This window comes from Humulus lupulus, chromosome 3 (assembly GCF_963169125.1).
Source record: "Humulus lupulus chromosome 3, drHumLupu1.1, whole genome shotgun sequence".
In the NCBI taxonomy this organism is placed as follows: Eukaryota; Viridiplantae; Streptophyta; class Magnoliopsida; order Rosales; family Cannabaceae; genus Humulus; species Humulus lupulus.
The window spans coordinates 264,903,516-264,919,860 of NC_084795.1; the positions used below are offsets into that span (position 1 = coordinate 264,903,516).

At 36.7% G+C, this 16,345-nt stretch overlaps 1 protein-coding gene across 1 annotated transcript; it reads left to right on the forward strand.

Moving 5' to 3' along the window:
• Positions 1–761: 761 nt before the first annotated feature.
• Positions 762–4,169, forward strand: LOC133824016 (4-coumarate--CoA ligase 1-like). Its single transcript, XM_062256876.1, has 5 exons — positions 762–1,901; positions 2,621–2,819; positions 3,038–3,251; positions 3,394–3,496; positions 3,820–4,169. The coding sequence occupies exons 1-5, from the start codon at positions 888–890 to the stop codon at positions 3,934–3,936; spliced, it is 1,647 nt and encodes a 548-aa protein (XP_062112860.1). The 5' UTR covers positions 762–887; the 3' UTR covers positions 3,937–4,169.
• Positions 4,170–16,345: the final 12,176 nt, after the last annotated feature.

A 16,345-nucleotide genomic window follows, 5' to 3' on the forward strand; every position in this document is an offset into this window, starting at 1 on the left:
TGTAGTAGGTAAGGACATTGCAGTCTTTTTAGAATATGCAGCCACAAACATCTCTTCCATCTTTGCGGTTGGTGAATATATTATCTCATTCACAAAACCAGTCCAACCAAATGATTTTGACCCCACCACCCCCCACCCAAAACTACCCTCACCAACCCCTAAAATATATACATTAGATTCTCCATCTCCAACAACAAACTAAATTTTTAAATTTTTTTTTCTCCACAGGCCAGACCCGACTAGACTACTAATTTGATTTGACTTTCAAAATTTGAAAACATGCATCATAATTCTATTTGTAGAGAAGAAATAAAATATAATAAGTCACCTTTTTTCTTATTTTATCATATGTAATCTTATATTCATTTGTCACTCTTCTTTTAATTTTTTGAAATTATCTAAAAATTCCCAAGTCTATTTTTGTTAAAAAAAAAAACTTAGAAATATATAGTAGTAGTTGAAATTACTTTTGTAAGATAAGTAACTGCAAAATGTTTTCTAATTAATCAACATAGGACACATAATTAATATAATATCCTAGCGATAATTAATGGATCTTATAATCTTTTTTTATTTTCTTAAAAAAAACACATCCTAATTGTGATCATTATGGTAAAATCAATTAAAAAAAAATCTCCAATTCTTTTGCATTATAGTGTTTTTCCCATTTTACCCCTAGTTACATAACCATATTTCCCACTAAACCCCTTCACCAACCGCACTCTCAACAACTAAAAACTTCTTCTATATCATCACCCGCCTTGTCCTCCATAGCTCCTTGGGGCAGCCATTTCCCATAACACTCAAGATCGATCGAAGCAAAGCTCAATTCTTTCTAATTTTCTTCATCTTCTTCGAATTCTCATCTCTTTCTCTCAAGTCTCAAAATGGCAGTGGTTAACGAAACAAAGCAACAAGACATAATATTTCGGTCAAAGCTTCCCGATATCTACATCCCAAAACATCTTCCTCTACACACGTATTGCTTAGCCAACAAAACTGAGCACGAGTTATCTCATCCCTGCCTCATCTACGGCCCCACTGGCCAGGTCTACACCTATGCCGAAGTCGACCTCACCGCCCGAAAAGTCGCCTCCGGCCTCAACAAGATCGGCGTCAAACAAGGCGACGTGGTAATGGTGCTGCTGCCAAACTCACCGGAGTACGTGCTGACCTTCTTGGGCGCTTCATATCGGGGCGCTATGACCACAGCCGCCAACCCTTTCTTCACGGCTGCGGAGATTCAAAAACAGGCCAAGGCCTCGAAGACGAAGCTTATTGTCACTCAAGCTTCTTACTACGACAAAGTGAAGGATTTGGAACAGGAAGGAGATAACAAAGCCATCAAATTCGTATGCGTTGACTCACCGGTTCCTGAAGGTTGGTTCCACTTCTCGGAGCTATCTGGGGCCGATGAAAACGACATGCCGGAGGTGAACATAAGCCCAGACGACGTCGTTGCGCTGCCTTACTCGTCGGGGACGACGGGGCTGCCCAAAGGGGTGATGCTGACGCACAAGGGTCTGGTGACTAGCGTGGCGCAACAGGTCGATGGTGAGAACCCAAACTTGTTCTACAGCAAGGACGACGTCATTCTATGCGTGCTGCCTCTGTTCCACATCTACTCGCTGAACTCGGTCATGCTTTGCAGCCTCCGGGCTGGGGCGGCGATCCTGATTATGCCCAAGTTCGAGATTGGTTTGCTGCTTGGGCTGATAGAGAGGTACAAGGTGAGCGTGGCACCCATCGTGCCGCCGATTGTTCTGGCCATCGCCAAGTACCCGGATCTCGACAAGTACGACTTGTCGTCCTTGAAGGTGCTCAAGAGTGGTGGAGCACCGCTGGGGAAGGAGCTTGAGGACACGGTCAGAACCAAGTTTCCCAACGTCACGTTAGGCCAGGTATATACCAATTTACTATTTAATTAAAATGCTATATTTTACTTTACTGCATTATTTATGAGTGATGCCACGTAACATAATGTATTTTTTGTCATAAATATCACTTTGATGACATTTCCGTGAAAGAGTCATCAAAGTAGATAGTCCACTCAAGGAAAGTGTATAATGGATAACACTTTCTTGTTAATTATTAAAAGAAAATTGAAAAATATTATATGAGATTAGGTGTCTCAAAGTTACAAGTAATACAATAACAATGAAATTTCAACAGTCAACACCCACCCCAACCCAAAAACAATAGATGACAATGAAACATGAGGATATGTGAATCAGTGGTGAGCATGATATCATTATCTTAAAAAGATTGGCCATAGTTTAAGTGAAAAAGACACTAGTATTTTTGGTAGGCAGATGGTAAAGAATTTTGAAATATGACATAAAACTTAACCAGCCAAATTACAGGTCATTTGTCCCGCTGGTAAGTAGGACCTAAAATATGATACCACACACACTATACTGTGTCTATAGTCATTAATACTACATATCAATCTCATAGTCATAAAAAAGTTATTTTCTTCTTTTCAAGAAAAAAAGTGTAAAAACTATGTTATCCAATTCTTTAAGATAGGAGAAGAGAGATGATCATAGCAAAATAATAAATGACAAATCTTGAGTATTATGATAGTAATTAATTACTAGTATTAAAATGGTGTTTTTAGGGATACGGAATGACAGAGGCAGGGCCAGTGCTAACGATGTCGTTGGCGTTCGCGAAGGAGGCTTTTGATGTCAAAGCAGGGGCTTGTGGAACTGTCGTAAGGAATGCAGAGATGAAAATAGTTGACCCTGAAACTGGTTCCTCTTTGCCACGTAACCAGCCTGGAGAGATTTGCATTAGGGGTGACCAAATCATGAAAGGTATATACATTACATATATTATATAATAGAGATACCTAACATATTTTGGTATGGTCAGCAGACAATTAAATTGTTTAATACTACAGTCCATTATATAAATATGGTCAGTTGTACCATCGAGGTGGGCCCATATATAGTGTTTTTTTCTTTTTGTAATAAATAATGTATAATAATCAAGTAATGGTTGATTAAACTTGTTGATGATATGATATGATCAGGCTATTTGAACGACCCAGAATCAACAAAGAATACAATAGACAAAGAAGGATGGCTACACACAGGAGATATAGGGTTTGTGGATGATGATGATGAACTCTTCATTGTTGATCGATTAAAGGAGCTTATCAAGTACAAAGGCTTTCAGGTTGCCCCTGCTGAGCTCGAAGCTTTGCTTCTTACTCACCCCAACATCTCTGATGCTGCTGTTGTCCCGTAAGTACTCTTATTCCTTTTTCCATTAATCTACTTAATAATGTTTTAATTGTTAATTACACAAGACTATATAATATAATATAGTTAAACTATTTAGTAGTCTCTTAATTAATATTTTTTGTTACATTTTTGTAATTTTCAGAATGAAGGATGAAGCAGCTGGGGAGGTTCCTGTTGCTTTTGTGGTGCGCTCAAATAGTTCCCAGGTCACTGAGGATGAAGTTAAGCAATTTATTTCTAAACAGGTAAATTTTAATTTTACTTGGGCTTTTATTCATTTATTTAATAATTATGCCTAATTTATAGTTGAATCCGTTGAAGTGCTTATCTTTAATATTTTTCTAAAAAAATAAAGAAATTGTCACATGAATAGTAAGTGTTTTAATTACTCAAATAATGGGGCCGATAAATCGTTTCAAAGAATAGTCTTTCTAAATTTTGGGCTTCAGCCCCAACAAAAAACGGGCCAACAGACTTGGGTTCAAACTTTTTAAATTTGTGAGATAACTTTTTTTTAATTTGTGAAATAATTTAATGAATCATAACATGAATATTTTGTACATTGCAGGTTGTGTTCTACAAGAGAATAAATCGAGTTTTTTTCATCGAAGCCATTCCCAAGTCACCATCAGGAAAAATCTTGCGCAAGGACTTGAGAGCAAAACTTGCTTCTGGCAATCTTTAAAATGAGAATATAATGAAATCTACCAATTTCTTTCCACAATATTGAAATCTACTCATCATCAACATTACATATCCAAGTCCAATCCCTTTTCCACCTCCACCTCCACCTCCATCTCAACCCCATTTATATATTATTCACTATTCACTTCAATTGAGAAAGAATGTTAATAAACCCTTTGTTATCAAGAAATGTAATTTCTTAAATATATATATGTTTAATTTTTATGATTTTTTTTAATATACGGAATGCTTATTATTGGTCAAAAAACGCATATATATCTTTATAAGATTAAGTATAATATAAAGTAAACTTGTTGAATTATGACAGGACTAATGTCAACATAACAAGCACTACTAAAAGGAAAGAGTTTATCTCATCGGATTTAAATTAGAAAACCGACGGAAAGACACTACCAAATTAATTACTAATAAATGTGTTACACAAGAATTAAATTGTAAGATCAACAAAAGTTTGAACAATTGTTATAGGCATAGCTTATTAATAATGGAAAATGCTAAATAACCCGGTGGAAGGATTGTCCCAAGTCACATGTCTCGACGGGATGAGCATCAGCTCAATAAAAATAATAGTGTACTTCTTTTCACAATGAGGATGTCACATTAATTTAGTTGTCACTTTAGTTAGGTGGGTTAAACATTTTTTTTTTGGCAAGGGTGAGTTAGCTTTTCAAAAAGTTTTACTAACTATAACTAGTAAATGTTTTTAGCTTTTAAAAAAGATAAACCAAATTTATATCTGTCGCAAAGTCTTAATCAAACACCAATTCAATTTTTTTATTAGGGATTAAAAATAACTCATTTATTATTATAAAATGCTAAAATGATGGTGTTGTGTTGTTATATCTAATCATTTATTTTAGGAATTGTATAATAATGGAGTATTATTTTAAAGCAATATTTTCATTAATTAAGATATGCTAACAAGATTTAAATAGCATTAGTTGAATTAGTGAGGTAGTGTTTGGAATATATAGTATGTAGACACAATGCTAGTCTATATAGTAAGATTCAACCTCAATGCGCATCCCCTATTTGGCATCTACTTTTGCCTTGGCGGGATATTGTTTGAGATTGATTCTTGCTATAAAGATGTTGCGATATGTATCTTTATACTACTTAATAGTGAGCAACTAGATTATATCATAATAATTCCCCTATACGAGAAAGAGCCCAAAGAGGGATTTAGAAAGCCATAGAAGATGTAGATAAAGAGAATATTTTATTATTCGGAAACTGATGCCCTTACAAGTGAGTGTGGAGGAGTATTTATAATCATCTTCCACTAAGACGACAATAAATAAAAGTTACATACACCGTTCCCTAGACTAAGAGAATTTTTGTTACTCCAAACTTTTATTTTATTGCATACTAATACAAAGAGACGCAGAGTTGTCTTTTTCAATCTGCAGGGAATCTCTGTTGTCTTCAGGAAAACGCAAATGCCAGGGAATCTCTGGTGTCTTCAGGAATCTCTGCAAACTTCAATGTATTTTTCTGAAACACGCTTATTACATAGGCGAATCTGGTCAGTATGGCTGGGTGTGTCACATGGGCGAATCTTCTCAGAGGTCACACGAGTTTGTTTTTTATTTGATGATGGGTTCATGACTGGGGCTAAGATTCATGCAGTGGTCATCATTGTCATTTTCATCAGACATACTTGGTCATCCACGTGTTGGTGGCATGGGTTTTTTCTTGATTCATAATCCCCTCACTATTTCTTCATCAAGCTCTCTTAATGAGGTTGTTAGTGGACATGAGTACAGGGTATCTGGTTGTTGTGAGTCTTGGAAGATCGAGTCATTATAATCAACCTCATTTTCTAAGTAATGTTGATTTTAATAATCCATATCTTTCTCCATCTTTAGTTAATAGTATGTCGGATACTATTCCCAAGGTGCGTCATCTTCTGGTCGTGGTCATATTTCTTTAGGAATTATGTCATTTGTACTAAACAGCAGTTTCTCCCATTGTTTGTGTACGAGGTTCCCGATTACAACCATTGGGTTTTCGCTAGAACTGCATACTTGGACACTTGATGTAAATGACAGATCATGGTTGACATTTAGCCTTAGTAACAGGATGGTGTAGCACTTTGTTAGGTTTGCCACGTTTTCATCATATGGGTAAGAGAAACCAACTAGTCTTTTGTTATGAACATTTTCCCATTGTTGGGTGAGCAGATTATTCCAATCAGATAGTGGCTTGAACCATTGTAACATTTCAATGGGATGTTGGTATGCAGGGCGGAAGTCATGCCTTTGCATGTAGCTACGAACAGAGGTTCAAATGCCTATGGTATGAACTTCAATAACAATAGTGTAGGAACTTATTAAGTACCAAAACATGTGGGTGATCTTTTTTGGCATGAAAATGGTATTCTCCATGTGAAATAGTTTGGCAAATGAGTATTTTGGATGGAAGCCTAATTCTTTTGCTATCAATTTTCCATGACCTCTGATAAGGGTGGATTGGATATCTAGGGCATTTTGGATGGCCTTTATTTTTGGGGTCTTGCTGTTGATAATCTTTTGAGCATCCCTCAAAAAGGTAGAGATGACGGATGAAAGGTTGACCATGAAAATTAGAGGGATGGGTTGTTTAGTTTCGTGGGAGATTATATTTATAGTACTCCGGCTTGGCTGTAATGACCCAAATTTCCTAATAAGGTTTAGGACCTTGATTAGGAGGCCGGGAGGGCCATAATTGATTTATTATGCCATTAAATGATTATATGCATGATTATGTGAATTATATTATAATATGGTGATAAATGCATGCATATGGGTCCACTTTTCAATATAAGGGCACTTTGGTAATTTGGCTCGTTGAGGGCGTAATTGTGTATTTTCATGCATGGTTGTGAATTATAAATAAGACCACATCATAATGTGGATTTCTTCGAGTCATTCGGCATGAGACGATCTCATAATGCAAGTTATCGGTTTGGTCATAACGGAGTAAATTTCGGGGCTCGGGGTGAGTCTCGGGATAATTTGGTGATTAGAACATTGCCAGGAATTAAAGAGGAATGTGATATGATTTATTAGCATTTGATAATATTGGGAATAACGGGAATTGGAGGGTGTTAATTATAATTAACGAGATAGGCAAGAAAGGACGATTTTTCCCTTGGTGGCTGTTTAGGGTTTTATTTAAGCTTAGGGGCATTTTGGTCTTTTGACCCTAAAGGATATATATAAGCCATTAGAAGCTTAGAAGGCTTAAGAAAACAGAGCTTCCTTCTCTTCTTCTCCCGACCAAATTTCTTCATCTTTTCTCTTTGGGTTTTGAGCTTAATTTGAGGAATCAAGCTAGGGAACCAAGTCTTGATGAGCTAGGGTTATGTTCTACCATTGAAGAGGGTGTGATCCTGAGATTGGGGTGAGTTTCTAGTCATTAAAACTCTGGTTCTTGCTCTATTTTTCCTTTTGATGTTCAGTTGGGATTTTGGTTTGAAAGTTGAGAATTCAATGGGGTTTTTGGCAAAGTTTGGTTAGGTTATGATGCCTATGACATGTGGAGTAGATATTTGGGTTCATTTGGGGGTTTGGATAGAGTTTGGGATCATGTTTTGAAGGTTGGAAATGGAAAAATCGGAGGAAAAACCAGGGCTGGTTCAGCCTGGTTCTAGTGCTATAGCGCCCAAGGGAGGGCGCTACAGCGCTAGCCATGGCAAACCAGTTCTGGTTGTAGCGCTGGGGCGCTAGGGGGGCAGTGCTGTAGCACTACCCTGCTTTTCCTGATGCATATTTTTGGCACTTTTGAGGGTTTTTGGCTCGGGGTTTCAATTCCTAAGGCTCGGGATCGAATCTACTCACAGTTTGAGTATGATTCGAGGTCCCGAGAGTGAGATTTAGGTCAAGAACCTTTTATTGTTGATTTCATTAATTGGATTCCATATTTGGTTATGACTAGGTGACCGCTAAAAGATTAAAGAATCGATCGTTCTCAAGGATCGTTCATTTGTCATTTCTCGCTCGAACCAGAGGTAAAAAAACTGCACCCAGTATGTGATGCATGAGAAACATGTGATTAGGGCATGACATGAATATTGAATATGAGATTGATCAGAGCTTGAGTCTCTGTATTTGTGCATGATCATAATTATGCTAGTGAATGTTAAGTAAGCATGTTGAATTCCCTACATTTGGATATTTGACATATGATATATGCCTGGTTGCATTGCTTACTTGTGTATGGCACTGACCCATGAGTCATAAATCGGCACGAGTCGTATGGTATTGGCTTAAGAGTCAAGAATGACACTGATGTGTTCAACACAAGCCGAAAAGATTAGATCTGATCGACATAAGCATTGAATGACTCATCATGAGCATTAATGCTTGACCGACCTCAAGTTCGATGAAAACTAAAAGTGCTTGTCTAGCCTAATGGCTAGTCACTTAGAGCCAGGGCCAGAAGGCCCAGGTAACTGCATCGTCACATGGCTATGGGTGCTGAGCCCACGTTAGTCACTCACTCATCAATCACTCATCTGATTAGGGCTATACGCCCCAGCATGGTTATTATAATCTCAAAGTGTTAAATCACTCATCTAATTAGGGCTATACACCCCAGCATGATTATCAGAATCTCAAAGTGATATTCACTTATCTGATTAGGATTGACTTGATAGTCATCCATTCAGGAGGGCAGGATCCCCCATCATTATCTGAACTTATTTGCATGCATGAATAGGGCTATTATTGCTAGGCATGTCTCTTATGATTTTGTAACATGTTATTACTGTTCATGAGCATATTGAGTTTTCTTTCTGAGCTTCGGCTCACGGGTGCTATGTGGTGCAAGTAAAGGCAAAAGAAAGATGGACCATCCTTGAGTTGGAGAGCTTAGGTGACGATGTGTACATATGCGGCTGCTCGACCGCCACGGCCGAGGGTTCAAAGAGGAATTAGGGTTAAACCCTATTTCGCCGCTTAGGTCGGCCGGTTGTAAATATTTTGTTGTAATTAACCTTTAAATTATATTTTTGGGATCCCAATGTATACAGTAAACGTTTTAGTGAAACGTTATATCTTAACCAAAAAATTTAACCTTAAACCATTAATCATACTTAGTCACACAATTATGGCCAAATGACTTAATTAGCGAGTTTAGCACTGTTTAAAATGCACACCGTAACAGTCCCTGGGTAGTAGGGCATTACAACTTGGTATCAGAGCGAGCCAAGGTTAAAGGTTCCTAAAGACAAGCTGGGCATGTACACTCATCATCAAAGATAGCTTCACTCAGGGAATGGTAACTATTTCTGTAGTTATGTGCTTAACTGCTTAAATAGAATGTAAATGCTTTACCTGCACATTGTATTAGGGAGCATGAGATTTTAGTAGAGCCAGTATCTTGACTATTAAATGATTATATGATTACATGCTCCGTGAACATATATGAATGTGATTATATGATTGCCTGCTCCGTGATTATATTAATGTGATATTCTCATGCTGGAGTTGGAGGCATGGTGTGAATGTTGGAAGAGCAGGGATTATGATTGATGTATGAATGCTATGGGCATGTGTTTTAGTACTGCAGTGGGTTTGTGAATATAGTGTGGTAAGATTGTTCCTTGGGGGGGGAGCTCTTGATATGCTCATCATGTTTAATGGAACAAGTTATTGACTGCAGATTTAATCAGCAGATATGTATCCAAGGCAGATAATGAGACCTGGTGGTGGTTATACAGAGGCTGGGAGTTTCAACCAGGGTTTAAGTTCTTTATCTGCGCCTTCAAATTTTCAGCAAATGTTTACAGATGTGCAATTAAGATTGCAAAGGCAAGAGGAAGAGATCAAGTGTTTGAAGCAATAGCGGAACCTGTCGGAGAACACCTCTTCCTTTGTTATGCCTGGAGTGGCACCAGTTTTGGCTCAGCCTGGGGTTGAGAACAGATGGGAATTTCTCTGTGGAAGATTCCAGGAGTATTACCCTCCAGTCTTTGAGGGAGGCCTAGATCCATTCAGAGATGAGCAATGGATGGGCATGATCAGTTCCATCCTCGACCGTATGGGGCTGGTAGGTCACAGTAGGGTGATCTGTGCAACATATGCATTGCGGGATGATGCCCGGATATGGTGGGAAGTAGTATCCCAGACATGAGACACAGATGTGATGGACTGGAAAGAATTTAGACAGCTGTTCAATGAGAGATATTACTGTGATGCATCCAAGACTGCTAAGATGAATGAGTTTCTTAACCTCATTCAGGGTAATGCAATAGTAACCGAGTATGTTAACAGATTTGATGGGTTGTCCAAGTTTGCTTTTGATATGGTACCCACAGATGTAGCTCAGAAGGAAAGATTTATCCAGGGATTGAATCCCAAAATATCTCAGGGCATTAGAGTTGCCCCAGTGCATTAAATCTCTACCTACGCTCAGGTGGTAGGGAAGGCTCTTGCTGTTGAGAGCACATGAAATCAGACCAAAAAGGAAACTGCTGGAGAGCACGGAGCTCAAGTATTGGCACCTCCATTTATTGGAGTGAGTAAGAAAAAGAACTGGAGGAGTTACCCAGAATGTACTCGGTGCAAGAGGCGTCATCTAGGAGAATGTCTAGCAAAGGCATGTTTCTTATGTGAAATGGTTGGGCATTTCAAGAAAGATTGTCCAAGGCGAAGGAAGGATGAGCAAAAAGGGGTGGACAACTCAACTCCAACTCGAGTGTTCGCTCCGATGCAACCAAAGACTAAGACTGAGACTAGTACCTCAGGGGTAGGGGTGCACACGGGTCGGATTTTCGGGTTTCGGGTTCATCGGGTTCGGGTTTTACGGGTTTCGGGTTGAGAAAAATGGTACCGAAACCGATCCAAAATTTTCGAGTTTTTTCGGGTTTCAGGTTTTACTCGGGTTTGAGTTCAGATTTGATTTTGGGTTGGGCTGGGCCATTTGTGTTTTGGGATGAAAAGCCAAATTTTGCAAAAAATACCATTTTTTACACAGATTTTTTTTAAAAAAAAAAACCCATTTTTTTAAAAAATACCATTGTTTTTTAAGATTTCGAGTTTGATTTTGGGTTGGGCTGGGGCTAATGGGTTTTGGACTGAAAAGCCAAATTTTGCAAAAATACCATTTTGTTACACATTTTTTCGGATTTCGGGTTTGAACCCGAACCCGAGTTTAACAAATTTCAAACCCGAACCCGACCCGACTTTTTTCAGATTCGGGTCGGATTTAACCTGAATCTGATGGGTTTTCCCAAAAAACGGGTTTTCAGGTTGCAGGTTTGCGGGTTTTTCGGGTCAAATGTGCACCCTTACTCAGGGGTGGCATGTCAACTTTCTAGTTTTGATTTCTTTTGTATTGTGTTGACTGGTTTTGGTGCCATGTTGTTCTTTGCTTTGTTGCATCTAGAGAAGCATGGAGATGATATGCAGATTGCATGGTTATGTTGTGATGGGAATGTGATACTCTATTGGTGATTTTAAGAGATGAAGTAGATTATGATGGAAAGGACTCATCAGTGGTTTTGATAGGGTTGGTTATGACTGACTTCAGTATAATCCTATATTTGGATTGGTTAGCCAAGCGTGGGGCAATGCTAAATTGTAAGGAAAGGATAGTAATTCTTGGGTTTGAGAGTGGGAAACCCTTGTGGTAGTTGGCACTGTGTATGGATTTTATATGTTGAAGACATCTATATTTAAAGCTAGAGAACTATTGCAGGAGGATGCATAGATCTCTTAGCTAGTGTGGTGGATACCACTTAGGTTGTTCCAGTGAGATTAGGATAGACTGGAGTAGTTTGTGAGTTTCTGGATGGATTTCCAGGGGATTTTTTAGGATTGCCTTTACATAAAGAGATAAATGGTGATTGGATTGGTGCCAGGAAGGGAATCAAATCTAGGGCGCTGTATTGAACGGCTTCGGCAATGTTGTAAGACCTAAAAGCTCAATTGTTGGATAAGGTGGTATTCTCCAAGGTGGATCTTTGATCTGGTTAGTACCAGCTGAAGATCAGGGAAAAGGATATGCAGAAGACTGCTTTTATATTAGATAAGGGCACTGTGAGTGCTGAGTATGTTTTGAGAATTTGGTTAATGCCAAGATGTTTTTATGAATCAAATGGACAGAATATTCAAAGGATTATCTGAATTGGATGTGTGATCGTCTTGATCGATGGTATTATGGTATATTCTTGGTTGGAAATTTGCCAAGGTCAAGGAATGCCTTAGGGGCAGGAGTTTCCTTGAACGGGCAGGATATTATATGTGCTTTGAGGAAGAATTTTGAGTCTTCTTGCAGATCAGAATCAGTATGTAGGTTGTTATGACACCTCAGTGACAGGGAAAAGTGATTGTCGATGCATCATGTTGGTTAAAGGATCTGACCAAAATTAAAGTAGAGTTTCTAGTGGGCCAGGCGGCCAGCTATATACTTGAGTTTACTCTTTCATAGAGGATTAAAGGAAAATAGTTAAATGACCCATAGATGGGAAGAATTGATGGGAAAGTCTAGGCTGGATTTGTTATATTATTTCATAAAATATAATGTTAGATTAAATAATGTGACAAAATGTTATTTGTCACACAAATGTGATTTGTCACACCTTGTAACATATTATTGAGAGTCACAAAAAATTAGACACATGTGTGTGCCCAAATGTGACATATTTTGGAGTTACAAAATCAGTTACAAATTTGTAACTCCCAAATATTACTCAATAATGTGTATATTATATGTTACACATTTGAGATTGGATTTCACAAAGCCATGATGAAATATGGCTATTGGAGACATGTTTTTATCTCCCAATAGGTGTTTGGAGGTTACAAAATCATGTGGGAAACGATTTGGGACGTTTTGGAAAAATAACTTTTTTGTGCTGAAAATGGCATGTGGCTGCGGCCACTAAAAAGTCCTGGCTGCGGCCAGTGAGGCTAACAGCCTATTTGGTTTTTCAGTTTTTTCCAAATTGAACAGTTCTAACATCCCAAATAACTCTCAAATCTCCATTTTAATTCCATAAACATCCAATTAAACATTGGTAACAGCCATGGGGGTTGGTGGAATTTGAAATTCAAAGGGGTATCTCAAACTCTATAAATAGGAGCCTAATGCTCACTTGTAAGACACACCATTTTCTATCCACAAAGCACTTGGCTGGAAAATACACCATAGAGGCTTGATAATTCCAGAGAGCTATTTCCTAGAGAGATCCCTTAGTGCTTAGAGAATAGGGGGAAATAAGCTTTTGGACAAAGGTTTTGAACCTTGTTCAAGTTGGTGATCCCCACTGCTCTACACTTTGGTTGTGTGGGAGTTTGTTTTTTCCATTGGTCTTTTCATTCTGTTGTTCTTCTTGTATTATTAGTGTATTGAGTTTGTAATCTTCTTCTTCTACCTCTTTATATTTACTTGTATTTTGAGCAATTGAGTTGTAATGTTTATTTAATCAATTACCTTGTCTATTGTATTTTTTGCATAGAGTTGTATTTTGGTTTTTCCATGTTTCCATTGAGTATAAAATATATTCTCTAACAATCAAAAGCTTATTTTCCTTTTCAATGGAAGGAGAACCCATGGAGATCATATGAGGATCCAACTTTTAAAAGATGGTAAGATAAGGTAATGTTCTTCTTTGGTTTTCTTAGAAAATCTAATGGTTTTCATATAGTGATAGAAATTAAAAGAAGAAAAGTTTATAAATGAGGTTCATTGTTTTCTAATCTCCTTTGTTTTTCAAATATAGTGGTTAGATTATAAGATAATTTAATATCTTGAGTTTTTGTTATATGTGATTAATATGTAAATAATCTAGTAGATTATTGGGTAAAATGCTAGCATGTCATAGAATTGTCCTATTTTGTGTTAATGGGAAATTATTAGAATGGCAACCATATGAGTTTTATATGACATGTATAAATATATTGATTTTGTGAATCAATAGAAATGTGAAATCATATGTGTATGATATTTGTAATTCATGTTCTCATATTAATAAAGAGCCATATTAGTATGATATTAGTCATGTATGTTGACATCAATGTGAAATTATATTGAAATATAATCGTGCAAACATTAGTGAGATTTTAATAGGTTTTATCCTATATTGTTGTTAGTATATGATTTGTGAATAAAATAATTATTTGAGAATTTAAAATTTTCTCATTTAAAAAATGAGCATCTCATTTTATGAGATAAGAAAAGATGAAACTAAGGGGGTTGCATCTTTTAATGGTTGTGTCTTGCCATTGCAAGAAAAATGGATCAAAGTGGATTCAAAAATTGTGGGATGACATATTGACTCAATAGACTTATAGTCTAAAGAATGGTCAAAAGAGAAAATATTTGAGAATTATTTAGTGACAATAATTCTTAAATATTGAATATCTCAATGAGGAGACATTACAAAATTGGAGAAGAAATTTTGAATCTTTACACCAATGGTGAATAAAAGAGAACTTTATTCATTTTGGTTAAAGATGGTGATATGTTTAAATTAATCTCAATGATGAGATAATTTTAAACAAAACATAAGAAATCAAAGTGTTTAAATAAATCAATGAGGGTTTATTTTCTTTGATTTAAAGTGTTTAAAAAAATTGGCATTTTCATTTTGATTTTGATGAGAAAATCAATGGATTTCAAATTGATGTTTTCAAAAGAATCTCAAAGAGACTCTTAAGAAATACACAAAATTTGTTTAAGTGATTTTGAGATTATTTATACAACTAAAAAAATGAAAATTTGTGATTATTTGTTTGAGAAATTCTCACATTACATTTGTGTTCACATTTTATTTTGTGAAATACATAAAAGAAAAAAGAAAGAAACTAAGTACAAGTTGCTTTGAAAGAAACGTGCTTGCTTTAGCGAGTAAATAAATCAAGATAAACATTGAGGTTTTTATCTTGATCTATTGAGAGTTTATCATGTGGCTTAGAGGACTCATGATGAACTTTGAGAATCATAGGTCTAGATTTATCTTGGAGGATAAACGACTTAATAGAAATGAAGAGATTTCTATTTTAAAGTGATATTTTATTATCACTATGTGAGAAATGTGGGGATGATGCTCCAAAGCTAATCAATTTATTTTGTTGTTAATAATTGATTAATTTGGTCATCCTATCAAATAGGTGATTTGGAATTTTGCATTCTAAATCACATTGGCTATATGTGTATAGAACGGACAAATCTAGACATGTTTGGTGTCTAAAGTCATTGTTTGTAATATTTTGATTCAAGAAGGAATCAATTTAAAACATAAAGGAGAATTTTAGAAACAAAGAGGTTTTTAGAATTAATATTCAAGGAAAATGTTTATCTTGGATATTAAACTATAAAATAGTGGGGGTGTTGACTATGGCCAAAATCACTATTTTAAAGAGGTAACTATTTTAATCAAACTATGGCTAGCAACAAAGTTTGAATAAAATAAAGAGAGTGTTTAAAATGATTCAAATGGAATCATTTCTACATCTCAAGAGGTGGGACTTAGACTCCCTAAAGAGATTCACGGTTGATGGTAACCTATCTTAATACTAGTCACCAAACTAGTATTAGGTTCAATAACTAAGAACAAGTCAATCAAGTGAATAGTAGTAGTACTCAAATTTTGTCCCACCTGAGATATGAGTACCAGTGTGTTACCAAAATGAGGGGTAAAACCGAAATGTTTTTTTAATAGAACTCAGTCTTGAAAAGACAAGTATTTTAGGGTAACAAAATATTGTAAGAGGTCTACCTATATAGACCTAGGGGTGGTGCCGCCCCTCATGAGAATTGGGAGTCATTCTCAAGAAAAGTCTATGAATGGAATGTGCACATGGCCATTAACGGTGCAAAAGAGAGACATTGAGGTCTCAAGTGAACACAGCAAAGGTGTGTGTGTTATCACCGATTTGTTATCAAGGGATAGTGGTTCAATGCTTCGGCAACCAAAATTTCAACAAACTTTGTGATAATTACACTAAGGTAAAATTCAAGTCGAAAGACATTTTACTTTATGCACCAATGGAAAGGTTTCTATAGAGAGTAATTCTTTAATCAAGTGGGGGAATATTATTGTAACGACCCAAATTTACTAATAAGGCTTAAGGGCCTTGATTAGTGTGCCGGGAGGGCACAGTTGGACAATATGTGAACCAAATGATTAAAAGCATGTTTATATGACTATTTGGATATCTGTGATGCATGACTATGTGTATTAGTATACATGTAGGCCCTGATTAGGGTAGAAGGGCATATTCCAAATTTTGGCCCATTAAGGGCATAAATGTAAATATATGTGATAAATTGTTGAGACCACATTATTATGTGGATATATTTGTAACCTGTGACTTGAGGCAATCCTAGTGAGCGGGTTAGCGGAAAAGTCACGGTGGCGATTTATACCCGGCTCGGGGCGAGCCTGAGGGTAATTCTGA

What these genes read in the sequence shown, in the direction of transcription:
- LOC133824016 (XM_062256876.1), top strand. Translation starts at nt 888, where the DNA reads ATGGCAGTGGTTAACGAAACAAAGCAACAAGACATAATATTTCGGTCA. An exon ending in CCAACGTCACGTTAGGCCAG is followed by an intron (nt 1,902 to 2,620) that starts GTATATACCAAT and finishes TGGTGTTTTTAG; the next exon opens with GGATACGGAATGACAGAGGC. An exon ending in AGCAATTTATTTCTAAACAG is followed by an intron (nt 3,497 to 3,819) that starts GTAAATTTTAAT and finishes TGTACATTGCAG; the next exon opens with GTTGTGTTCTACAAGAGAAT.